This window comes from Galeopterus variegatus, unplaced genomic scaffold (genome assembly GCF_000696425.1).
Source record: "Galeopterus variegatus unplaced genomic scaffold, G_variegatus-3.0.2 Scaffold2178, whole genome shotgun sequence".
Lineage (NCBI taxonomy): Eukaryota > Metazoa > Chordata > Mammalia > Dermoptera > Cynocephalidae > Galeopterus > Galeopterus variegatus.
The window spans coordinates 131,670-157,723 of record NW_007728289.1 but is presented as its reverse complement, the minus strand read 5'-3'; the positions used below and the strand labels follow the sequence as shown (position 1 = coordinate 157,723).

General features: G+C 50.2%; 1 protein-coding gene across 2 annotated transcripts; it reads left to right on the top strand.

Moving 5' to 3' along the window:
* NTPCR (nucleoside-triphosphatase, cancer-related) lies at positions 1-26,054 on the top strand. 2 transcript variants are annotated; one of them, XM_008580851.1, is made up of 5 exons: positions 1-71; positions 4,039-4,201; positions 4,786-4,882; positions 19,324-19,533; positions 25,889-26,054. In XM_008580851.1, the coding sequence occupies exons 1-5, from the start codon at positions 38-40 to the stop codon at positions 25,955-25,957; spliced, it is 573 nt and encodes a 190-aa protein (XP_008579073.1). In that variant the 5' UTR covers positions 1-37; the 3' UTR covers positions 25,958-26,054. The 2 variants fall into 2 exon arrangements, with proteins under 2 accessions (XP_008579073.1, XP_008579075.1); XM_008580853.1 differs by lacking the exon at positions 1-71 and adding an exon at positions 668-2,834.

The window sequence follows — 26,054 nt, the reverse complement described above, 5'->3', positions numbered from 1 at the left end:
CGGCCCAGACCCGAGTCGGACCGCGACCCCCGCCCGCATGGCCCGGCACGTGTTCCTGACGGGGCCCCCAGGTAACCGGCCCGGGTCCCCCGGTCTCCGCTCTGGCCTGCGAAGTTCCGGGTCTCCTCGGCAGGCCCGGGGTCTGCAGCCCACGTGCTCCTGCCCGGGAAGGAGGTTTTGCAGACGCGGAGGGCGCGGGCGGGGGGAGAGGCGCCGTCTGACTGCGGTCGACGACAGTCGCTCTGGCCCGTCGTGGGGAAGGACGCCGTGTTGTAGCCTCTTCCCGCATCCGGGTTCGCTGGCTCCGGAACGCCCCCCGTGGCCCCCCGTCCCTGCCCGTTCCCCCCACGCCCGCCTCCGCCCTGTGGCCGAGCCCCGCTCATCTGCGCAGGCGTGGTCGAGGCGGAGGTGGGGCCGCGGGAGGAGCTCGGGCCTGCGCCGCCCGATGGTCTGGCCTCGCTCATTTGCGCAGGCGCGGCCGGGGGCGGGGCTGCGGGAGGAGCTCGGACCTGCGCCGCCGGGTGGTCTGGCCTCGCTCATCTGCGCAAGCGCGGCCGGGCGCGGAGGCGGGGCTGCAGGAGGAGCTTGGTTCCCCGCTGCCCTGCCTGGGGCAGGGGCAGGTGCAGGGACCCGGCCCAGCGGGCCGGCGGGCAAAGGGACTTCATTTCCGCGCGAGGCAGGGTGACACATTGGAGGCGGTAACCCTGGGCCGGGGTTCTCCCTCACTGTGTGGCAGCGATTATGTTTAGCTTAAGGAGCAAAGGCTGCCTGGATATCGCAGGGTTTGATATTTGGTTTTACCAGGCATCTGGGGGGCGGAGGAGGAGGAGGGTGACCTGATATCCAAAGGCACTCCCAGGTGTGGCGGAAAACGTCTTCCGGGAAGTTGGCCTGTTAGTCCTTTATTTGAAGATGGGAAGGCAGTTGCTACTCAGGAGGCGGCCCCAGGACCTTTGTGTGTTCCACCATGGCTCTTTGCACGCCTTTCTCTATCAAAGTTTTAGGTACACACAGTGGGAGGACAGCTCCACAGAGAGTCCTCTCAGACCTGTCCTCAAACCTCTCCCCTCGGTTTCTTCCTCCCGTGCATTAGCAGTTATAATGTAGTTTTCTTTACTGCAGTAGTCAGTGTTCATAGAATTATGACTGTGTAGAAGCTAATCACAGCAGAGCCATGTGGTGATCTGTAGGTCATCTCTCTTTTATGCACAGTTCCCCTCCCCCCACCCTTTTGGAGGAATTGTCTGATGCTTTCATTTGCTTAGGTTCTTTCTGTCACCATCTCTATCCCAGACTCTGCCTGTCCGGATCTTCCGAACGCATTCAGACCAGCACGGAATGTATCTTCTCAGAGGGGTCACTCCTTGCATAGGCTGTCAGTGCCCCTGGCACTTAGCATTTTTCTTGACTCCCAGCTCCCTGCACCTGTGACTATTCTTGGGCTTTCTCTGGTCACTGGAGGCCACTGGATTTGCACACGGGGCAGGTCGGAAGAGGCAGGGAATCCTTGAACCCCGGAATTGGCTTTTAACCCATGATTGGTGAAAGTTAGTGGATAAACCCCCCTTGCCTCACCCCTCCCTAGGATGACTCTGACTACGTGCCCTGAACCGTCTCCTAGGATTCCCCAGTGGGGTTAGGCTGCAGCTGACCAGTGCTCAGCTGCTTGATAATGCCCCCGTGTTGGTGTCTTTCCCTTCCCTTTCTGACCCCCGTACTTCCTACCAGTGCATCGTGTTGTCACGTCTCCAGTTAATTCCTGCACTTGCATCTTTATCTGAGGGCCTGCCTAGGGAGAACCAAAATACTCAAGCTTTTGGACCTGCTGTTGCCTGTGCGTGTAAGTGACTGTCATCTTGGGGTCTCCTTCAGCACAGGTCACCTCTTAGCCAGTGTAGACAGAGCTGGGGTAGCAGCTTAGCTAATGAAGAAAAAATTAAAGAAGATTTTTGGAGCTGAAGCAGAGGGGGACCTGACACAAATGCGTCCTGTTTATTGCTTTACCGTGTTCTACGTAATGTACCAATCCATGCAGTATACCTTTTGTGAACAGGAATTATTACAGTTGGTCCATTTTCTCTTTTTCAAAATATAAATTGCATGTTTATCTCAGAATAAGAGTAATACCCACTCAGCACACACACACACAAAAAAAAAAAAAATGAAGAAAGTGGCAATCACATGGAATTCCAACATACAGGAATAAGCACGGTAAACCTTTGTTCTGTATTCTTAATATTTTCTTCTGTAGACACATACATACTTCACATTTTTAAAAAAACCATAATGAACAAATACTGTATATTTCTGCTGTTACTTAATCTGCTTTTTTCCATATATTATTTTCATATGCTGTGGTCTACTTTCCATGCTAATAAATGTAAGTAGTGGTATTTGTAAGGCTGCATGGTGCCCTTGTGTATTTACATGGTGCCATAAGTTAGCATTCCTTCACTTATCAACGTTTAAGGTGTTATCAGTGTTTTGCCATTATAGAGAATGCTGCAGTGGTCATCCTATTTCATGCATCTTTCTGTTGTTGTCAGGTTATTTACTGAGGGTGAATTCCTAGTCATAGAATTCCTGGGTGCCGTGGTGGGCACGTCGATATTGCCCGTCAGAAGAAGAGTACCAGCCTACACATCCACCGGCGCCACTTGCTTGCACTGGACAGACTCTTCAGTGACTTTCCTAAAGCAGTAGTTACTGAGGGCAGACCTGGGGTCAGAACTTCCTCACTTTGTTTGCTACGCTGTTCTCTTATCAGCCACATGCTCACTGGCTCACTCCGGCTGGAATCTGTATGGATTGCTGTTCAGGTTCCAGAAGGCCAGGTGCCATTATTTTAGTGTGAAATTTGAAGGAAAGAGACATTAAATAAGATTAATGGATCATATTTTATTTCAAGGAAGCTTAAAAGGCATCTTGGGAAACGCTGATGACCCTGTGTGGGTAGCCATAGAAATAATATGATTTGCAACTCTGTAGTATCTCAGAATAGCTCAGTTGCAGACCTGTTAGAAGTTTTGCCTGTCTTTCCATTTTTGGGTAATCGTGATGCTTCTGGCTTAAATCTGTATTGGAAACAACACTCACATATTTTAAAAAGTCATGGTGACAGATAAAAGTCCCCATCAAAGATGTATAGTTCATACTAGGTGTGCAACCTTGGGTAAGTTACCTAACCACTGTGTGCCTCAGTTTCTTTGTTTGAGGATGATAACTTCCTCAGAGCATGATTGTGAGGACTTATCCAATCAAGTGCTTATAGAACATGCTAGAACAGTGTCTGGCTCCATAATGTCAGTGATTAGTATTATTATATTAAGTAGCACCTGTTGGTTCTTGTAAACACAGAAGAGTTCACAGACTCTCCAACAGGCCAGGCTGGAGAAAAGGAAGGGTCTGAGGGGGGGAGCACGAGGGGCTGGAAGTGCATAGGATCTGATGTGGGAAGGGTTGGGGGTAAGCCAAGGGATGCACAGGGACACGGGAGAAGATGATCTGGGAAGGGGTTGCAGCCCGATAGGATCGCTCATGTGCACATGCGCAGGGATGACCTGAACCGTGTTCTCAGAGATACAGCAGCGTAAGTCCAGGGAACAGTAATGAGTTCGTTGTCTCTTAAAGGTTGAAGTCCTAGTTCAGAGTGCCCGGCCTCTGACCCAGGCATGGCCAGTGTTACCTTCTTGGTGGACAGGTGAGGAAGGCACACCTGGGCAAGAACATAAGCTTGCCTCCCGGGATGCAAATCGCTCAGCTGGCTCTGGGATTGTGTATGTGACAAAACTGACAATGTTTTAGAATTTAAAAATAAACTTCGGGATAGCATTCCCATTTTTATTATGCTTGTTTCTACTTGAAATTAAAAGTGATGTTAACACTCGGAGCAGTCAGAATTAGGGTGGAATTCATATTCATGACGTCCACTCGCAGCCCGTTGCTCTGCCCGCCTGGATGGCTGTCCTGGAGTCGGCAAGTGCTGTGTGCTCCAGCGAGGGAGCGTTTCCTGATGGGCTTTCTCTGTTTTCTTTTTAGGGGTCGGAAAAACAACACTGATCCAGAAAGCCAGCGAGGTGTTAAAGTCCTCTGGGGTGCCCGTGGATGGATTTTATACAGAAGAAGTCAGACAGGGAGGGAGAAGGATAGGATTCGATGTCGTCACGCTGTCTGGCACTCGAGGGCCTTTGTCCAGAGTTGGGTACTGATGTCTCATTGTCATAATCTTCTATTCTCTAAGCTGTCTTTCTGTCCGTGTTTTGGGAGCTTTTTTATTCTGGTTCAACAAGAGCTAAATTCATCAAAAGCAAAAACCCTATTGGGTCCTTGGCTGTCCTCTGCTTCCCTTCAGGCTGAGGGTTTCTCCTGGGCACAGGGTTGAGCCACGTGATCTCATCTATCTCAAAGAATTCTGGGCCTTTAGAGATGTCTCAGAGAAAGAAAACCAAGAATGAGACCATCATATCAAAAACAAGTACAAAAAGGTCTTATTTCACTTAAAAGTTACTCCCTGAGTCATAACCTCTTCTCACTTTGTGATTCTTGGCCCTCTGTCTAGTGCCACTTTTCAGAGAGTTGGTGCATGAGCTGCCTGGAGCTGCGGAGACAGCCCCACTGGCATAAGGCATGTGGCTGGTGGTGCAGACACTTAGTGGTGGCTCCTTCTCAGGAGGGAAAACTGATATGCTAAATGATATGCGGGAGGTCAGAGGCTCAGTGGAGCAGCTGAAACCAGAAATCAGTGCAGAAGTCTTTCAACAAAGGACACCGTGTCTTTTCATTCAGGTCGGAGCCACCACCCGGAAAACGTGAGTGCCGGGTCGGGCAGTACGTGGTGGACGTGCCCTCCTTTGAGCAGCTGGCACTTCCCGTCTTGAGGAACGTGAGTACCCAGTTTCCACTTTTTGAGCCTGTTTGCTTTTAGTGCATGCTGGTCCTGGGGACAGAGTGGCTTCTGCCCTTAAAGGGAGGCCAGTTTTACATTTTACAGTTTACAGGTCTTCAGGCGGTTGAGTCTCACTAAGGGTTTGCAACATAGTTTGCTGTCACTCGGAGCTGCAGGTAATTCCCTGTTGCATAAATTCAGCACATATGAATACTTATAGTGGGAAGGCTCCGAGGCCCAGCGACCAGCATCCCCAGAGGTGGGCCTTTGCTCTGTCTTCCCACGTAGATATCCTAACCTGTTTTCACAGCACAGCAAACACTGAGGAAGAGAAAATGTCATTATATGAACAAGTGGCCAGTAGTTGTGGAATGCCTGCCCGGTGCTCTAAGCACCCAACACGTGATATCACTATATTTAAAAAAAAACCAGTTTTATTTTATTGACATCTATGTCTCCTTCCTTTCCACTTTGGATGCCTCTTATATCAACTTCTTGCCTAATTGCCCTGGCTAGAACCTCCAGTACGATGTTGAATAGAAGTGGGGAGAGGGGACATCCTTGTCTTGCTCCTGATCTAATCTCAGGGAGAAAACATTCAGTATCTCACCACCGAGTGTGGGGTTAGCTGTGGGTTCTTTGTAAATGGACTTTATGAGGTTGAGGAAGTCCCCTTCTATTCCAAGTTTGTCGAGCATTTTACAATGAAGGAGTATTCGATTTTGTCAAATCCATTTTCTGCATCGATCAAGGTGATTGTGTGATTTTCCTCCTTTATTATACGAATATGGTGTATTAGGTTAATTGAGTTTTGGAAGTTAAACCAACTTTGCTTTCTTGGGACAAATCCCTCTTGGTCATGGTGTGTAACCCTTTTTATATGTTGCATTGTTCAGTTTGCTAGTGTTTTGCTGAGGGTTTCTGCATCTACACTCCTAAGGGACATGGGCCGTAGCTTTCCTTTCTTGGGACAAATCCCTCTTGGTCATGGTGTATAATCCCTTTTATATGTTGCATTGTTCAGTTTGCTAGTGTTTTGCTGAGGGTTTCTGCATCTACACTCCTAAGGGACATGGGCCGTAGCTTTCCTTTCTTGGGACAAATCCCTCTTGGTCATGGTGTGTAATCCCTTTTATATGGTGCATTATTCAGTTTGCTAGTGTTTTGCTGAGGGTTTCTGCATCTACACTCCTAAGGGACATGGGCCATAGCTTTCCTTTCTTGGGACAAATCCCTCTTGGTCATGGTGTGTAATCCCTTTTATATGTTGCATTATTCAGTTTGCTAGTGTTTTGCTGAGGGTTTCTGCATCTACATTCCTAAGGGACATGGGCCGTAGCTTTCCTTTCTTGGCATATCTTTGTCTAGTTTTGGCATCAGGGTAATACTGACCGAGTAGAATGAGTTAGGAAGTGTTCCCTCCTCTTCTAATTTTTGGAAGAGCTTTTGAGTGATTGATATTAATTTTTCTTTGAATTTTTGATAGAATCCACCAGTGAAGCTGTGTAGACCTGGGCTTTTCTTTGCGAGAAGCTTTTCAATTACTAATTACATATCTTTACTTGTTATCGGTCTGTTGATTTTTTTTTCTTGTTGGGTCACTTGTGGTGATTTGTGCCTTTCAGCCGTTCATCCATTTCATCCAGGTTGTCTGATTTGTTGGCATACAGCTGTCCACGGATTGCCCCGTAGTCCTTTTACCGTGTGAGGTCAGTAGTGTTGTCCCTTCTTTAATTCCTTATTTTAGTTACATAAGTCTTCTCTCTTTTTTTCTTGGTCAGTCCAGTGAAAGATTTGTCAATTTAGATGTTCTTTTCAAAGGACCGACTTTTGGTGGTGTTGATTGTGTATCGTGTTTTACGTTCATTTACCAAATACTGTCATGTCCTGGGTGTATGTACGGTCACGAACAAAACAGACTTGTGTTCTCCTCTCAGAACTCTCAGTCTGGTAGGAGATGCGGGCATTAAACCGGTAAGTTGACACTGGTGTGAATGCCGTGCAGGAGAGCAAGGCACTGTGGCAGACGGTGGACCAGGGCCAGGAAGGAGCTCTGAGCAGGTGACACTTAAGCTTAAGGGAAGTGAGAAAGCAGCACTGCTTCAGACGCTGAGTGAGTTCGGGGGTATTTCTGCAGAGTGGGGCAGGGACTGGGAGAATGTTCTAGGTGGCAGGGACACACACTAGGACCTCAGAGCCCTGGAGCAGGAGCAGGTGGAGGAGCAGGTGAGGTTGGGCAGGTGGGGGGGCCACGGGATGCAGGGCTTTGTGGACCATGTCCAGGACTGGGAGTTTCATCTGTTACTAGTTTTACAGATTAACAGTAAGTCTGTTGCAAAGACTTACCACTTGGATTTACTTCTGTGAAAATTGAATAGCACAGACCTGTCCCAAGAACCAATTATAAACCTTCCAGAGGGTTCCATTGTGCCATGAAAAGAGACCAAGGTCTTTCTAATGGCCTAGAACACCCTGCGCCCTCTGGCCTTCCTACCTTTGATCTCATCTCGGCATCCTCCAGCCACACCGGCTCACACACGATACCAGCACTTGCCCCGCTCGCGCCAGCTGGGGCCTGCACTTGCCATTTCTTCAGTAGGCACAGTCTTCCAGACCTTTGCCTCTGCTCCTTAATGTTCAGAGCTCAGCTGGGATGTGTGGTGGGGCTTTGGTCGTTGCCCAGAGGCTGCTGAAGATTGAGCCATAGCCTGCCGAGGAGGACAACCTCCAATGTCAGTGGCCAGCGGTGTCTTGCGGTCTGTTTGGGTCGGGGGCTGCTGCCTGCTTCCCCCGCCACCTGCCCCTCCCACTCCTCCTTTCCTAGTGCCTTCCTGTTGCAACTTCTCTGTGCTGGGGACTCTGGCTGCTGTACTGAGTGGGAGCAGAGAACATGGGACTTTTCTCCCTAGTTCTTTTCTCATCAAATACATCTCTCTCTATTTAAATGTTCCAAGGGCAAGTGAAATACTTCAAATGAAATTTTAGGTGAAGACTCCAGCTGTGGGCACCGGATCAATACAGAGAATTGATTTCTACTTAACCTGCTCTGAGCAGATGGGATCCGGGGAGCAGCGTGTGCAGGCTGGTGCTGGCTGTCCAGCTGCAAGATTGCATGCGAGGTCATGCGCTGACCAGACCAAGAGCTCGAATCTGTTCTTTTAATTTAATAATAAGGAAAAGCAGACTTCTTCCAGGTTTTTATGCTCTGATTACCAGATGCAGACATTATGTTCCAGGTGGAAAAGGTTGCTGGCAGGGGATTCTTTCCCATTTAAGGTCACGGATTTCTTTTCTGGAGCAGAAATTTTTTTCCCATCCCACATATTTTATTGAGATAAAGGAAAGGGAATTAGTGTTTTGCCTTTATACTTAAAAAAAAAAAAAAAGTTTGGGCCAGCCCGGTGGCGCACTGCTACAGTGCGCCGCTTGGGAGCATGGTGGCGCTCCCGCCGAGGGTTCGGATCCCACATACAGACCGGTTCCCGCTCACTGGCTGAGCAAGGTATGGGGGCAACACCGAGGGTTGCGATCCCGTTGCCGGTCGCGCTCGATCCCGTTGCCGGTCCCGGTCCGGTACGGGCGCGACACTGAGGGTTGCGATCCGTTGCCAGACACGAAAAAAGACAAAAAGAAAAACAAACAAACAAACAAACAAAAAAAGTTAAAGTAAGTAGGCAACAAAAACGGGAGTATAAAGGGATAGTTTTTAATATTGGCAGTCAAAATAACCAAGTAAAGTAAACCAGAAACTTTAGAGACCACATTTAGGCAGGTAAAACCTGTTATCCAGGGATACAGTGTGTTAGTTCACAATGCTCGTGACATATGAAAACATAAACTCTGACAGTAAGTTAACAAACATCTATTTTGTGTAAGAAATTTCACTATGGGGGGAAAAAGATAATTTAAGTTGTTTTTTAAAAAATACTATAAAAAACATAGAAAAATACTTATGAGATTGGGCCAGCAGGGCTGTGCCTGTTTGCACGTGGGGAAGTGAGAATGTGGCTGGATCTGAGAAGGCTGAAGAGGCTCAGGCACTATGTGGGTGCACCGTAGGTGGGAACGGGAGCGAGAGGACGGTCACAGGCTCCGTGGGGGACACAGAAGGAGAGCCTACGATCGGTGAAGATGCTAGACCCAGCAAGTGTTCAGAAAGCCCTCTGTAGAGCTGAGTCTTTTCATTCCGTGGGTGACACCTTTCCTTATTTGACAGCATTTATTGTTTTCCTGAGTATTAGAATTCTGTATACTCACGGTAGAAAATTTGTAAAAATTAAAAAGGAAAATACGAAAAACTCATAATCTTATCACTGAGTTAGCACCATTAGCATATTTTGTTTCTCTCTTTTCACTGTACCTAGTTTGTTTGTTCAGTCATCCCGAATTGGAGGAAATGCTCCGTGCAGTTTTGTAGGCTTGGTTGTTTTTCCCCTTACATGACCGAGTGACGTGGGAATGGTCTCACAACATGACAGTCTTCAAAACTGAGACATTTGAGTGATTGCACACTGTTTTGTGGTGTGGGTTCTTATCTTTGACTTAACTGTTATTCCCTCAGTGTTGGAGAGTTAGGATATTGATCACTATTGTCAGTGACCTCGCAGCAAACGCCCTTTGAGCATGAGTCTTTTTCTCTAGCTGTGATGGTCTCTGGGTGAAGGCCTGTGAGTGTCCAGGGCTCTGCTGGCATGGTGGAGGTGGCCCATGACCATGTGTCACCTCGTGCCCCACTGCCAGCATGGGAATGAATGTGTTGCTCTTGTTGGGCTTTTGCCAGCGCTGAGCTCTGACTGGTTTTTAATACAAAAACACACTCTTTCCTTTGATTTGCATTTTTTTTTTCCTTTTTGTCTTTTTTCGTGACCGGCAACGGATCACAACCCTCAGTGTCGCGCCCGTACCGGACCGGGACCGGCCACGGGATCGCAACCCTCGGTGTTGCCCCCACCCCTTGCTCAGCCAGTGAGTGGCTGGTCTGTATGTGGGATCTGAACCCTCGGCGGGAGCGCCACCGCACTCCCAAGCGGCGCATTGTAGCAGTGCACCACCGGGCCGGCCCTTGATTTGCATTTTTAAGTCACTAATTAGGTTAAATGTTTTTCAGCTGTTGATTCGGTAAGTTTTTTTTTTTTAATCTAAATTGTCCATTCCTCTTCCCATTTCTTTTGGCTGAAAGACACCTTTTATAAGGTAAATACAAAAGGGCATTTGTATTTATTGATTCTGTTTTTCTCAGTTTGTCACTTTAGTTTGGTGATTTCTTTTTTTCGTGTTTTTAACAAAGAGAAAGCCTATATCCCTGTCCCAAATTAATAAAAAATTTTACCTATATATTTCTCGTGTGTGTGTGTGTGTGTGTGTGTGTGTGTATTTTAACACTTATGTTTCCAATCCATCTGGATTTATTTTGAATGTAATTTACCATGAATTTCTGAATTGATTTTCTTTCATATACTAAACCAGTTTATGAAAACTATTTGTTAAATAACCCGTTTTTAATTCATTTATTATGCTTCTTTAATTATATAAGGGGTCTTCAAAAAGTTCATGGAAAATGTGTATTATAAAAAAACTTTTTTTGCATGGATTGCAAACTTTTTTGCTCCTTGTTACCACATGTCTGAACAGGATCTAGTTGGAGGCACTAAGAAAGATAAGACATCAGTTTAAAAACAGCGCCTGTCAGAGCAACACGAATTCTGCTAAAGTTGAAGTAAGAGCAAACATCACATTTATGGTGAAGCTTGGGTGGAAGAATGGAGAAATCCCTGATGCTCTACAGAAAGTTTATGGGAACAGCGCCCCAAAGAAATCAGCAGTTTACAAGTGGATAACTCGTTTTAAGAAGGGACAAGAGGATGTTGAAGGGGAAACCTGCAGCGTCAGACCATCCACTTCAACTTGAGAGGAAAAACTTAATTTTGTTTGTGCCCTAACTGAAGAGGACCGATGATTAACAGCAGAAACTGTAGCCAACACCACAGGCATCTCACTGGTGCAGCTGACACAATTCTGAATGAAGAACTACAGTTGAGCAAACTTTCTGCTCAACGGGTGCCAGAGTGTTTGCACCCAGGCCAGCTGCAGACGAGAGCAGAGCTTTCCATGGAAATTTTAAACAAGTGGGATCAAGATCCCGAAGCATTTCTTCAAAGAATTGTGACAGGAGATGAAACACGGCTTTACCAAGGACAATCCTGACAACAGAGCACGATCAAAGCCACGGCTACTGAGAGGAGGAAGTGGTCCAGCCAGAGCAGGAGTGGATGGTCAGAGATGCTCGCGTGTGATCACGAGGTGGAAAGATAGAAACCACGGAGGAGCCACGCGTGTAACAGCGAAGGGAACTCTGCAGCAGCAGCCGTTCAGAAATGGATCCTGACTAGGGGGCTGGCCCGGTGGTGCACTGCTACAGTGCGCCGCTTGGGAAGCGCAGCGGCGCTCCCGCCGAGGGTTTGGATCCCACATACAGACCGGTTCCCACTCACTGGCTGAGTGAGGTGCGGGCGCAACACCGAGGGTTGCGATCCCGTAGCCGGTCCCGGTCCGGTATGGGTGCGACACTGAGGGTTGCGATCCGTTGCCGGACACGGAAAAAAAGACAAAAAAAAAAAAAAAAAGAAATGGATCCTGACTAGGGGGCTGGCCCGGTGGTGCACTGCTACAGTGCGCCGCTTGGGAAGGGCAGCGGCGCTCCCGCCGAGGGTTTGGATCCCACATACAGACCGGTTCCCACTCACTGGCTGAGGGAGGTGCGGGCGCAACACCGAGGGTTGCGATCCCGTAGCCGGTCCCGGTCCGGTATGGGTGCGACACTGAGGGTTGCGATCCGTTGCCGGACACGGAAAAAAAGACAAAAAAAAAAAAAAAAAGAAATGGATCCTGACTAGGACTTGTTTTTTCTGAATCATTTCTAAAGCCCACTTTCCATAGTAAGTGGCACTTCCAAATCAAGTGTTTAAAAAACAAAAACAAAAAAACAAAAAAACCAGTGAAACCAAAAGCTGTCTGGTGTAAATATAAAAATTAAAAATTAGTTTAAAAGTTGTTGGTAAAAACATTCCTGCCTCAAGTGAATAAAACAGGAAATTAAGTAAGATTTCCTTACAGGCTGGCTGTGTGTCTTACCTGGCAGCGCTTGTCAGGTGACCTTCCTGCAGTCACCATCCCGCCAGCCAGGACAAGGCTCTGTGGTTCTGTGGCACCAGCCTGGGCGAGGGGCCGAGCATCAGATGCCCCGCAGGCCCTGCCTGGGTGGGACACCCCCCCTGTTCCTGCAGCCCCCCCTGCAGGACCACGAGGAGCCGCATGCCCCTCCCGTGGGACTGGGTGGCATTTGCTTGAGCTGTTCCTGCTTCCCTCTTCCGCGACAGCTTTGTCCTGTTCCCAGGGCTCCCCTCTCCTCTCGCCCGCCAGGCACTGCTGGGAGGAAACTCACACGGGAGACGTTCGTGGTTTTCTTGAATCCGATCCTGAGATAGGTCATATCTGTGCGCTTTTCTTTTTTTGTGTGGATTCTCATTTTTGTTAACTTGACCGGGATGTAATTTCACTGATAGAGGAAGTTACAAGAATAAGAATCACGCAAGAACACATGTGTAGTCGTTATCCAGTCACCTGGTTTTCACATTTTAATTCCTCTGCTTTATTGTTTGCTTGCTTGTTTATTGTTTGTATGTGCGCATGTGTATAAATATATAAATGGTGGGGTGACCGCTTAGAATATGAGGATATGTCACAGTCATCAGAGTACTTTACTCCTAAATGTTCAGTGTTTTTCCTGAAAATAAGGATGTGCTCTCATATAATCAGTAGACTGTGGTTGTCACCCTCAGTAAGGTTTACACTGAGGAAATACTTGAATATCCCATCACTCTTCCGGTTTTGTCCACAGACTTAACAATGTTCTTGGTGACATTTCTTTTCCTCGAGTTCATCTCCAGTCTGGGGTCGAGTGTGACATTTAGTTTCGTACCTCCACGGCCTCCTTTAATCTGGAACATGTCCATGGTCATTCTTTGTCATTTAGGACACTGGCGTCCTTGAAGAATGCAGTTCTGTTTTAATGGGACGTTCCTCGTTGGGAGTTCTTTTTTTTTTCCCTTTTTTTTGTCTTTTTTCGTGTCCGGCAATGGATCGCAACCCTCAGTGTCACGCCTGTACCGGACCGGGACCGGCAACGGGATCGCAAACCTCGGTGTTGCGCCCGCACCTTGCTCAGCCAGTGAGTGGGAACCAGTCTGTATGTGGGATCCGAACCCTCGGCGGGAGCGCCACCGCACTCCCAAGCAGCGCACTGTAGCAGTGCGCCGCCGGGCCGGCCCCCTCGTTGGGAGTTCTGTCTATGTGTCCTCATGCCTGGCCTCAGTGGGGACGCTGTGTACGTGAAGATGCGCCCTTCCCCAGTATGTCATCTGGAGGCCAGTGGTGTCCAGTGATATTAATCTCGATGACCTGATCAAGGAACCGTCCAGTGTCTTCACTGTGTAGTTACTATTTTTCTTTTGAAACTGATGAGCAGTGAGTGGGAAACACTTTAAGATCGTGCTCCTGCTCCTGGTTGCATTTCCCCTAGCCAGTTCTAATTGTATCTCAGCTTTATTAGATCATCTTAAGATAAAAATAGTTTTCTCTTGAGCTTTAACTGCCAAGCAAGTTGAACTACTGTCCTTTGGAATACGTTCTGTAACAAGGCGAGCAGTAATTAACAAACGTAAAACTACTATACGTGAAAGAGCCGAACTAAAAAAGCCACGTGATTGATGTTTTTCCCCTAATCTAAGCTGTCCAGTCTGTGTCCAGTTGCCTCCGCTAGTTAGGAAAACAAGTCATCTCCATTTCACTGTAGCAAAAACAGTCTTTTCTCTCTCCTCTGGGCAATTTCTAATAAAGAGAAGGATACCAGGCATCAAAGATACCAAACTATTTTTTTCCAGACTTTTAAAGTTTAATCATGGTTTACAATCTTAAAAGTTTAACTAATGATTACAATTTTTATGAAGCAAGTGAATTTTTAAAAAATGTGGCTATTGTGTACTCTGTCAGGTGATGAGGAAGGGCAGGAACTAGGACACCTGGTCACGCTCTTCTGCCACGTGTGCAGAGGTGCACTCCTGGTGGAGGGTGGGGTCCCCTCATGTCCCTCGTGCCCACTGCCAAGGCAGACCATTCCCTCCACACACTCGATGAAATGACGGTGGTGCTGCCGATTGTTCTCAGACCTACAATATGTAGGGGTTTTTGAGGATTTGAAGCAGTAGGATGACTCAAATAAATGTGGGTTTTGTGCCTGTGCCTTGGTGGAGCCTTAGCAACGAGAATGCTGTTCTTTCTTGTTGAAGAGGGAAGCAGTTTCTTTGTGGTGAGGTGAATTTCTTAGATGTGGTCCTCCCCTGGTTCAGAATGCAGGTGCGCAGGTGCGTTGTACAGTCCTCTCTTCTTCAGAACGCAGGTGCGCAGGTGCGTTGTACAGTCCTCTCTTCTTCAGAACGCAGGTGCGCAGGTGCGTTGTACAGTCCTCTCTTCTTCAGAACGCAGGTGCGCAGGTGCGTTGTACAGTCCTCTCTTCTTCAGAACGCAGGTGCGCAGGTGCGTTGTACAGTCCTCTCTTCTTCAGAACGCAGGTGCGCAGGTGCGTTGTACAGTTCTCTCTTATTCAGAATCCAGCTGGGCAGGTGTGTTGTATTGTCCTCTCCTATCGGGATGCAAGTGTGCAGGTGCCTTGTACAGTCCTCTCTTATTCAGAATGCAGGTGTGCAGATGTGTTGCACTCTGGGCATGGGAGGGGCTCAGGGTTGGGTGATGTTAGGTCTGACTCTGGCTCCATCACTGCGTGCTCAGTGACTTGGGGGAGGTCACTTGAGCTGACCTCATTCCTTGTCGGTAAATAGGAATGCTGACACCTGTGAAGCTGTTTGGGGACGGGATGCAGTAAGGCTTGCAAAGTCTCTCTGCCCCGGCTCCGAGGAGGTGCTAGTCAGAGGGATGGTTCTGACCCTTTTCCTTGAGATCTGCATGAATTGATGGGTGGTGGTCCCTGGGGGACCTCCTATCGCAGTCTGAGTTGTGTTTTCCAGGGAGCAGGGCAATAGTGGAGTCCACGGCCCCGACATCCAGGCTGGTCCCAAGGCACTGAGGTCTCCAGGAGCAGTGGGTTGTCCTCTGCACTGGGCCAGCTGTCTGCAGCAGGTGCTGCTTCAGTCCTGGGGTGGTTCTTGCAGCTTCAAAAGCTCCGGGGTACTGTCAGGTGCTCTCGGTCAGGCGATCAAGTTGTGAACCCCGAGAGTCTATTTGGGGCATCCAGGAGCAGCCTCAGGGATAGTGTGCTCGAGCCCGGGTAGGGATTACCGGCACGTCCTTGGGAGCAGCTTCTGCCAGAGTGTGCCCACGTGGGGATGGGTGGCTGCAGAGTGTATTGGGCACTCCAGATATCACATCCTGGCCACTCCCTGGGACACACGCTCCACATGCCACCAGACTGCAAAGGGATTCTGGAACTCAAAGGCCTGTAGTCTGACTGGAGCCCTGCATTTTTACTTGGTAACTCAGAGGGGTGAGGAACTGGGCCGGTGAGTGGGGGCTGCTGTCACCATCGGCTTTTCCACCCCCCAGAACTCCTAGCTGTTTGGGGGGACACTGCGGTGGTGCCACCTGGCCTCCCACAGACGCCCAGGAGCTTGCCTCCCAGACGGGTCAGCTCAGAAGCCGGTCTGTGTGTCTGATGTGTAGACAAATTAACCTCAATAGCACCAGAAATATTTATTATGCAAATAATTCAAAACAGCAAACCACTTTAATTTGCTTGCTCTCAGTTCAGTATTTTGGTTAAATGAAATTATTTTATGTTACGTTTTATTTATATTAGAGACACACATTAAGATAAACAATGGACTCAAAAAAGTGTGCTGTTCTCAGTCTCTGCTATAAGTGGTATTTTCTGCTCTAAGTCTTTCTGGAAGGCACACTGGCTGCCCACAAGCAAAGCCACAAAATTACTTCTCTCATCCCTGGCTGGTCAATTTGAGGTCTGTCTTTCAAGGAAAATCTCTTTCGGAACAGAGGAACTAGAAACCTGCTTTTCTCATCTTGCTGACTGAAGATTTACAATGAGCTGAAATGTAAGTCTCCGAGATGTTGTGGTCAGGATGGCCGTGGCCAGTGACACAGGACCACAGTGCAGCTTCACACATGATGCCACCTGGCATGGATGCCCCGGGTGGCATGGACATAGGGATCATGCCCGCATGGCACAGTCTCATGTGCTCCTGCTGAGCAGTTGCAGGTGGGGCTGCTCGGGGAGCTGGTGCTTGCTCTCCCCAGGCTGGGACACGGAGGCAGGGCCAGTTGGTGACCGTCCTCACACCTGGGCCCCAGTGCCCTCACTTCTGTGTCTTCAGAACTTGGAGCAAGGTCAGCAGTACGAGTGATGGTTCACTGACCTATTTATAGTTTCCCTCTGAAGTTGCTCAAATTTACATCGAAATAAAACAATTTTGAAGATCACAGTGAGTACGAGTGATGGTTCACTGACCTATTTATAGTTTCCCTCTGAAGTTGCTCAAATTTACATAGAAATAAAACAATTTTGAAGATCACAGTGGTGGTTCTTTATTAAGCTGTTGAGCTTGTCTCTGTGCCGTAGGAAAGCAAGCTGGGTGTTCACGGGCTTCTCAGTGGCTCAGCGTCTGACGTCCGTCTCAGTGGAATGTGAATAACTTGCATTTTTCATTACAAATCACAGACTTCTTTTTGGGATTCCCACAGCCCTTGGATTTTTAAAGTCCCTAATTCTGGGCAGAATGAGGATTTTATTTAAGCCCAGGTTGTAAGGTGTGTATTTCCAGTTGGTAGAAGGTAATGCATGCATATGCGAATGTGTTTGTGCTGAAACTTAACGTGGGCGGGGTGAGCGGTCCCTGGGAGTGTGCTGAGAAGGTAGCGGGGGGTCCGGGGCCTGTGCTGCCCACCTGCACACGTGCACATATACACACACGCACGGCCACGCGCAGCCGACTGCCTGCGTCCACGTGCACTTACGTATGCGTGCACGCGCCTCCTTTCGTGCTGCTGTTACTTGTTCTGGTTTGGTGCTTTTAAAGCTGGCATTTTGGTGTGCCAAAATTGGGTTCCATTTAGCTTTCAGGCAGCAGCCTCTGGGAAGGTGACATCACGATTTTCATCACCTCTGGAGGTAGCAGAGGGCCCGACCCACCTTGGCAAGTGTGGGCCAGCCGGAGGAAGACAGAGCCCTGCCCGCAGGACAGACTGCCCCTCTCTCACCACAGACAGGTGGCCAAGAGCCGTTTACTTCTCCCATACCTGGCATTGGCTTTTGAAGAGGAACCTTGTAATAAGCAGTCCACAGGTGCGGAGGGCACACTGGCCCTGGCAACGTCCCACTTGTCAGCGCGGGTGGCAGTCAGCCCACAGGAAGGGCGGAGTTGAGGACCACTGCGTCCCTGCGCTGGGGGGGCGGGCATGTGACAGAAAAACCCACGGGACAGTAGAAATGAAGTGCGTCACGGAAGTCTGGAGAGTGTTTGGCCTCTCTTGGGCAGTGACAGTGGGCACCTTCTTGGTCTTTCTGCTAATAAAATGAGTGGAGAAGTATTTCCTCTGCACGCGACATCGAGTAGGAAAATAGAAAGAGTGCCACGCGCTTCAGAGTCTGAAAAACGTGCTCCACGACCCCACTCTGTCACACTCACACTGTCCTTCCCCAAACCCACCGCACGCGTCTTCCTGACCCCACGCAGCCAGCCCAGCTTTCTAGCACAGCTTTGACCCTCCCTGGCTTAGACTCTCAGCTGTGGGACGAGGTCCCCACCTCTCTGTGCACCATTCAAAGCCTTTAGGATCTGGTCCTCAGCCTGTCACTGGCAGCCACACGCACCCTGCCACCACTGGTGCTGGCGCACAGGTAGCTCTGGCATTTGGAATTTGAGCAAAGATCTAGCTTAATTCAGACATGCACTGTGGGCCTGCATTGCTGTCATAGGTAAGGAGTCTAGGAACTACAGAGAAAAGTGCTCTGTAAATCAGCTTTACATACAGTTTTTAAAATATTTATACAAAAATATGTAAAGTGTATTTGCCATTGAGTGTTCACTGAAGTGTTTGTTGTGTGTCCTGCTGCGACCCTCCCGTGGAAGGACCACAGGCATACCAGCCTTCTCTAGGGGGCTTTCTAGAGAGGACACGGGTATCTGCCATCTGTTGCTGTGTAACAAATTACCTCAAAATTTAGCAGCTTAAAATAACAAACATTTATCATTTCACACAGTTTCAAGGGTCCAGGATCCAGGTGCAGCTTGCTGGGTGGCCCTGGCCAGGGGGCTCTGGTGAGGTCACCGTCCAGCTGTTGGCCGGGGCTGTTACCTCCGAGGCTTGCCGGAGTGGCCCTTCTGAACTCCCTCAGGAGGCTGCTGGCTGGCTCGGTCCCTTGGGCCGTGGTGCGTCACCGCACACCTTGCCATTAGCCACCCGCATGGCCTCACAGCCTAGCAGCTCCCTTCCCCCAGAGCCAGTGACCCAAGAGCAGGGGTCCAGACAGCCCCAGCAGGTGTCTTTACCTGCCCTCAGGAGTGGCTGGCACCGCTTGTGCCACATTCTGGTGCTGCCACAGGCCGGCCCTGTGCTGTGTGGGAGGGGACTGGGCAGGGGTGCGGTCCTGGAGCTGGGGTCGCTGGACTCGGGCAGGCTGGCTGCATGCCTGTTCCCAGCTGCATTTTCCAGGAAGGAATGGACGTGAATTGGAGCAAAGTCTTAGATGGGTGCGGTCCTGGAGCTGGGGTCGCTGGACTCGGGCAGGCTGGCTGCATGCCTGTTCCCAGTTGCATTTTCCAGGAAGGAATGAACGTGAATTGGAGCAAAGTCTTAGATGGGGATCCGAGGTCTCCAGGGCACAACTGCTTGCTCTGTTTCTTTTAGCCCAAACTCCTTTCCTTTTCCTCTTTGCTGCTTTCCACCTGCCCCCCCCAGGGCGAGGGGGCCTGAAACGCACAGGCTGTGACTCACTCCTCCCGGCCGGCGGGAGCCTCATAGGACTCGAAATCACTAAACAGAGGCCGAGCTGCTGCTAATGGCCCCAGGCTCGCCGTCTCATTTCTTCTAAACCCGAGGTGTTTGGGGGCCACGTATCTCCTGGGTGCATATAAACATGAGGCTTGGTTGGTGCTGGGACCGTTCCTGAGGAGGAAAACCGAGGAAAGCTGGGTGGCCCAGGGAGTTGAAGTTCGTGGGTGCTGTGGTCCCCACAGACGGCTGCTAGGTCAGTCCCGGTTCTCGCCCCGCCTGCACGGTGAGGACAGTCTCCCAACTTCCAGGCGTGGTTGACTCGCCCTGGCATGATGCTGGCGGGACAGTGGCTGGGGGTGGGACCCCGGGCCCTGTGACTAACGTGACTTGGTGTCAGTGAACGTCTTCATCATCCGCAGGCAGATGCCAGCAGCGGCCCGGGGTGGAGAGTGTGTGTGGTCGATGAGATTGGGAAGATGGAGCTCTTCAGCCAGCCCTTCATCCACGCTGTTCGTCACACACTGTCCACGCCTGGGACTGTGGTCCTCGGCACGATCCCCGTCCCTAAAGGGAAGCTGCTGGCCCTCGTGGAGGAAATCAGAAGCAGAAGTGACGTGCAGTTGTTCCACGTGAGTACACCCCTCCCGTGTCTGTGAAAGGCAGCAGGCGACCGTGACAGCAGGCGGCTCTAAGGTTCACCACTGGCTTTGAGTCACCATCTTCCCTCCTACGCTGGGATGTAGATGAGTCTGATTTCCCAGAAACATGTAGAACTTAAATGGCACTTCTACTTGATGAAAAAGCACAGTGGCTTTAGGGGGAGACTGGCCGTCCCCCATTCTGGCTGCCACCTTCCCCACCTCCCCCTGGCCCAGGACCTCGTGCGTCAGAGTTGCTGGAGCAGCTGCTGGCTTGTCGTCAGCTTCTGTCTTCCCAGGTCGACAGGTCAGGGTGGGATCAGAGGCCGACAAGCTCGGTTTTGTTGTAGGGCTTCCCTCTTACGCTGTCCCACTCCTGCTGGTGGGGAGAGGCGGGGACAGCGGCTGCAGAGTCCCCGAGGCTGTGGGTAGCTCTGTCCAGCAGCCCCTCCTGCAGGGCAGAAACACGCCGTGTGCGTCATCCAGTACCAGAGCCCCTGCCACGTGCGGCCATTTAGGTTTGCATTAAATGTAAATGAAACAGGCCGTTTCTGAGCCCCACTGGCCATGTTTCAGGGGCTCGGTGGCCGCATGTGGCTGCTATATCAGCGCAGCTGTAGGGTGTGGCCACTCTGAGGATCACAGACTGGCCATAGGTGGCACCTGGAGCTGTGATGAACGCATCACTGGGCCCTGCCTCAGGGCAGCTCTGGGGATGTACCTGATGCCCTGTGTGGCTCTGAGGCCCTGCAGTGTGAGAGGTGCTGCTGGAGAGCCCTGGGAGACCGGGGTGGGGGTGTGTGGGGGGGGTGCTGACCCGGCAGCGTCTGGCTCCTGTGGCACTGCTGGCAGTCTGCCCAGATCCTGGCTGTTCTGACCCCACCGTCTTGTACCCTTGTACCCTTGTCAGTCAGGCGTTGTCTTGCCCCACTTACCCCTTTCCACTCCTCCCCTGGCTCCGGAGGCTCCCTGGCCCTGCAAGTGTCACGTGAACTAGGTAGACAGGGCCACCCTGTCAGTGGGATTAGAGGGTGCGCTCTAGCTGCAGAGTGCCCAGGAGCACCTTACATCACCAACCGGAATGTCTCATGGCCCACCGGCCCTAGTGGGACGTAGCCGGGGGTGTGGCTGTAAACAGCCATTAGGGTTAGACCAACCAGACTTGGAAACTCGTGCCTTCCTCCACGTGCTCATTCATTCGCTGACTTGGTAAGTACTGATTGAGCGTCCCCTGTGTGGTCGGCGTCACTCCACATCTTAGTGACACTGGTGAACAGGACTGACCAAGGCCTTGCCATAGTGGAGCCGACATCCTAGGGGAGCAGCCAGATCCCAACAACAGAAGCAGACGAGCAATCCAGGTACTGGCAGCAAAGAAGAGAAACCAGGGCGGTGCGGGCAGAGGGGGGCCGGAGCAGAGGGGGCGGTCAGGGAAGGTCTCTCTAAGGAGGGGACCTAGAGCCGGGAAAGGTCACGCCTTCGGTGACATCCTGGAAAAGTGTGTCGGGCCCTTGTCTTTAGAGTTCTGTGTAGGCTTCTCAGTCTCTTGCTTTACAGGGCCTCCGCGTTAGAGTTTCGGTTGTAATTTTAGCGTTTCAGTGGAAATGGAGGCAATAGATGGTGAAAGATCATAAGAGAAAGTTAATCTTCAGGTCAGACAGCTTCCAGGCTGGAAGGCTGGGAAATGGCCAGCGTTAAACTCCAGGGACTGGCTGTCTCTGCAGACTAATCTACAAGCATGAGGGAGGGATAGAGGGGCTGCCTGTTCCGTCCAGAATCAGCGTCGTATCTTAAGATGATACCACATTTCCTCCTCTAAGACTGGAAATTATTCTCCAGGCAAGGTTATCATTGCTCCTAATGATCTGTAAATAAAGTGATTAGCTTTGAGTTAATGATGTAAGAGAGAAGGGCTGACACTCCCTGCCATTCCTGTGCTGCTTTGGGGTCTGTGTTGTCCTTCTGTTCCTCGTTTATAAATTGAAGAATCTCATTTTCCTTATCTGCAAATTTAGGAGTTGGATTAGATACCGTCTTGGGTTCTGTCTATTTCTAACATGCAGTAAAGTGTCCAAATGCAGTTTTGAGAGTGTCCTTTGCATCCAGCACTTACAGTACAGGCACATGTGAGGCATGTTCCCTTCCCTGAAGAAAATAGACCATGGGACTGTCAAAATTTAGGGACAGAGAAGGGAGAGATCATATGAGCAGAGAGAGTGGGAAGAGGTGTCCAAGGAAAGTGGTTCTGGGGTGGTTTCTGGAAGGAGGACATGCGGGAAGAAGGGAGGAGATAAGCTTTGCAGGGGATGGGGCAGCCCCCCTTGCTACCAGGACAGCACGCGTAGTGTGGAGGTAGAATGAGCTCGTGACTGGGGGAGGTGCCACCCAAGGTCAGCAGTGTCTCCTGGACTTCACTGTTCTCCACAGTGCCAGGTGGACGGAACGTTACTGTTTTAGTCCGTTTTGTGTTGCTATAACAGAACACCTGAAACTGGGTGATTTATGAAGGAAAGAGGTTTATTTGGCTCACGATTCTGGGACAGCTGCATCTGGCACGGGCCTCAGACTGCTTTTCCTTGTGTCGGAAAGTGGCAGCAGCTGGCGGGTACGAGCAGATCACATGGCGAGAGGAAGCAAGAGAGAGAGAGAGGAGGTGCCAGGGTTCTTTAAACAATCAGCTCTCGGGGGAACTAATCGAGCGAGAACTCACTCATTACTCCCCCTTCCCCAGGGAGAGCATTAATCCATTCATGAGGGATCCGCCCCCGTGACTCAGTTTCCAGCACTGCCACATTGGAGATCAGATTTCCACATGAGTTTTGGAGGGGAGGACACATCCAAACTCCATCAGTTACTTTTCAGAAAAACTCCAAGAACACTTCCAGTTCTAGACAAGACAGGATAGACACACTTCTTATTTCTCCTAGTAATTACAGCCAGACACCTTGGACCTTATATAGAGCAAACAGAAGAAGACCTGAAAGGTGGAGAGAAAGGCAGACTGGCCAGGAACCCGCGTGAATGTTTACAGCAGCGTTCCTCATAATAGCCAGAATGCGGGAGCAACTCCGATATCCATGACCTGATGAGTGGACAGACAAACGTAGCACATGCATACAGTGGGAGATAACCTAGCAGTGAGGAGTGAAACACGCTACGCGCTACACATGGGTGAACTAATGTCGCATAATGCTACCTGAAAGAACCAGTCGGGGAAGACCGCATATGATTCCATTTAGATACAATGTCCACAAGAGGCAAATTTATAGACGGAAGTAGAGTCGCTGTTGCCAGAGGCAGGGGGAGGGGAGAAAAGAGAGGGACTGTGGGTGGGCAGCTGCTTTGTGGGCTGAGAATGTTCTAGTATTAGCGGTGATGCTCGCAAACTCTGGATATACTAAAAACCACTGAGTTCTACCCTTAGGAGAGTGGACTTTGTGGTCTATGAATTATATATCAATAAAGCTACTTTACACACACATACATGCGTCTGCAGGCAGGAGACCCAAGCAGAGAAGCCGTCTCACCTGTCCTCCTCCTCTAGGAAAACGTGGTGTTTCCACCTAGATAGTGACACACCTGGGCACTGGCGGCTCAAAAACCCCACTGGCAAAGTCACTATTGGCTTCAAACTTGTCTTCCAGAAAAAGTGAAGTTAGAAGATTTGGCTTCATGACTAATCCTATTTTTAGTTTCAATAAAATGAATAAAAACAAAACATGAAACGCAAAGAGACCAGCAGTAACTTTTGACACATGCTCATTCGTGGTACAAGCACCGTCCGTTTGTTCTGTAATCCTTTGCTTGTTAGAGATTTTCAGGGTCTTTCCCACACAGCGTCAAGGAGATGCATGAGCCCGTGGGTTGGTTTTGCTTCTTGAGCATAATTATACACTAAGAGGCGTTTCCCCTGCATGTTCCTTTATCCACATGGTCTCAGTTTGGGGTGTTGTGATGCCTAAGTTATTGGCTGTCCACTCCAAGGCCCTTCTGCGGTCCCTGGATGCACAGAGGACCTTGGATGCTTAATGTCAGAGCCTTGCTAACCTTTCTGTAACCACTCGACTGTATTCCCAAGACCCTCCTCCACCTGGAGTTGAATGACTGTGTTAGGTGCCAGGGTAAAGCCTTGCCAGGGCCACCAGGCAGAGCGGGGCTCAGGCGTCCCTGGCTCCCTTCTTTCTCTTAAGGCTCCGAGGACTCTGGTCCCTCCTGCGGTCTTCCTCATTTCCTGTTTCTGTCCCCAGCTCCCAGTCTCCTCTTCTCTGTTCAGGAGAGATTTTTGTCACCTCTCTCCCAGGGTGACAGAGACGCAAACGATTACTCAAAGCCCATTTTTCCAGAGCAGTGAGAGTCCTAGAAGGAGTTGATTCCAGGAGACGCCTTCTTTGAGGGAAGGAATTCCTGGGAAATAACCCCGAACTAAGTTTTCTCTCCGTTTTTATTGTCCAGGCAAGAAAGTTACAGAAAAGAACACAGGTGGTTAATCGGTCATAGTAAAAACATAAACTGGCTACATAACGGTTTTCAATAAAGCAGGTGCAACTTAAAAATAGTTCAAGCAATTTACCATCAAAGGAGTCATAAAACTAAACTGTGTGACATACAGAAGAACCAATGAGATAATCGTTATGGCAGCACCGAGTTTCCTAGGAAACTTAAAGAAACAGCTGGAGGTAAAATGTGGAACCAACCACTGATTGGCAGAGTAGCCTCGAAGCTTTTAGCTCACATATTTTCCCATCATTAGGTTTAGCTGCACCAAAGGCATCTGCCCTTAGAGCAGGCACTTTTGCTGTGTTACAATTTTCATATCCACACCAGAGACTTTTTAGTCCTGTGAAAGTTTTCGGGTTTTTCCCAAGCGTAGCATTTCTATGTGCAATTCTAAAAGGTTAGGCTATTCCTAAGCTACAAGGCTTTGGCCTTGCTAAAACTACAGGGCTGTGGCCCCACTATGCTACGGCCGAAACTAAAGGACTTTGGCCCCTCTAACAGCTGAGGACTCTGGTCCTACTAGTCTACAGCCTGATCTAAGGACTGTGGTCCTACTAATCATAAGGGCTGTGGCCCTACTAGGCTAAAGGTTAAGGCCCTGTGAAATACATGTGCTTAACTAATATTAGTATCCTCCACAGATTTTCTGCAACCAGAATTCTGGTGGTTGAATAAAAAGACCAGGGTTCCGCAGGGACCCCTGGGGCTGGCAGATGGTCTTGCTCGCTCTTGCACTGGAGGCTCTGTCTGGGGTGAGCTGGGAACCTGATGGCCAAGCTCTGCAGACCGTTCACGTGAGCGTCCTACTGCACCGGTTTCAGAAACAATCCTCGGAAATCAGAGAGGCACTAAATGTTCATATTGTGCTGTTTGCATTCGGTTCATCAGTTTTTCATGAGAAAGTGTTTCCAGAGTGTGTCTTTTCCAGTTTAAATTTTTCTTTTTAGATCTACTCCAGATTTGGAGAGTGTTGTCCGAGTGGGGGTGGCACGGGCTCTGCTGTAGCACCATGAGCCCCAGCAGCTCCTTAGGGGGCCAGTCTCAGCTGGGCAGGGGCTCAGCCTGGACACCCATCCAGGCAGGAAGGTGTGTGGTGGCAGCAGAAGGGGCAGCCCTGCCCCCACTCTGACCCAGCCCCCTGTGGGGCCCGGGTTTTGCTGTTCTCATTGGGACCGGACCATGTGGTAGTGGGAAAAAAGAAAAGAAAAAGCAGATTATCAGGAAGAACTTGAATAAACTGTTACCTTGTGATGCATTAATCACAGAAAACACACGGGGGTCAGGAGGCTTGGTCAGGTCCAAAATGTCACCCTCAGGTCTCTGGGCCTCAGCTTTGTCACATCTCCAGTGAGCGGCTGGCTGAGGTCCGGGGCCCCTGGCATGCTCAGATTCTCCACGTGCAGGAACGAGGAGATGCCTGGCCTTGGGGAGCAGCCCAGAGCCCTGGCGGCTCCTGCGGGCCACCGCTGCCCCCCTGGGCTCTTGCTTCTCCCAGGCACTTCCTCTGTTCCGGCTGCTGGTGCTCAGGGGCCGGTCCCCCCCCATCTCCTCCCCCGGTCCACCCTGCTGTGCCTCGCAGGGCTCAGTTCACAGCTCTCCCCGCAGCTGAAAGCCGTCAGCAAGAAAACCCCTTTCACTCTTGAGCTGTCACCTTGCAGAGCCTGATGGTGGGACTTGGTGACGCCTGCCCTGCTCCAGAGTGCTCCTAAAGATCCAGGCTTCCCCCTGGGTCACAAAACATGCCTCCCCCCTCCTGGCCTCCTGTGCTTTTCGGTTAGAAAATGAGCTACCTGGGGACCTTAGAAAAAGAAGGGGGCTCTGAGGCCTGTTCTCTCGCTTCCTCCCGCAGGTCACCAAGGAAAACAGAAACCACCTCCTGCCAGACATCGTGACGTGTGTGCAGAGCGGCAGGCAGTGACACTGTGTGTCTCCCCAGCAGGGAGCCCCGTCTGGGGGGAGGAGGGAGGGGATGGCTGCCCAGCTTTTATGTTTTCAGGTTTATGAAACCTCGTGGG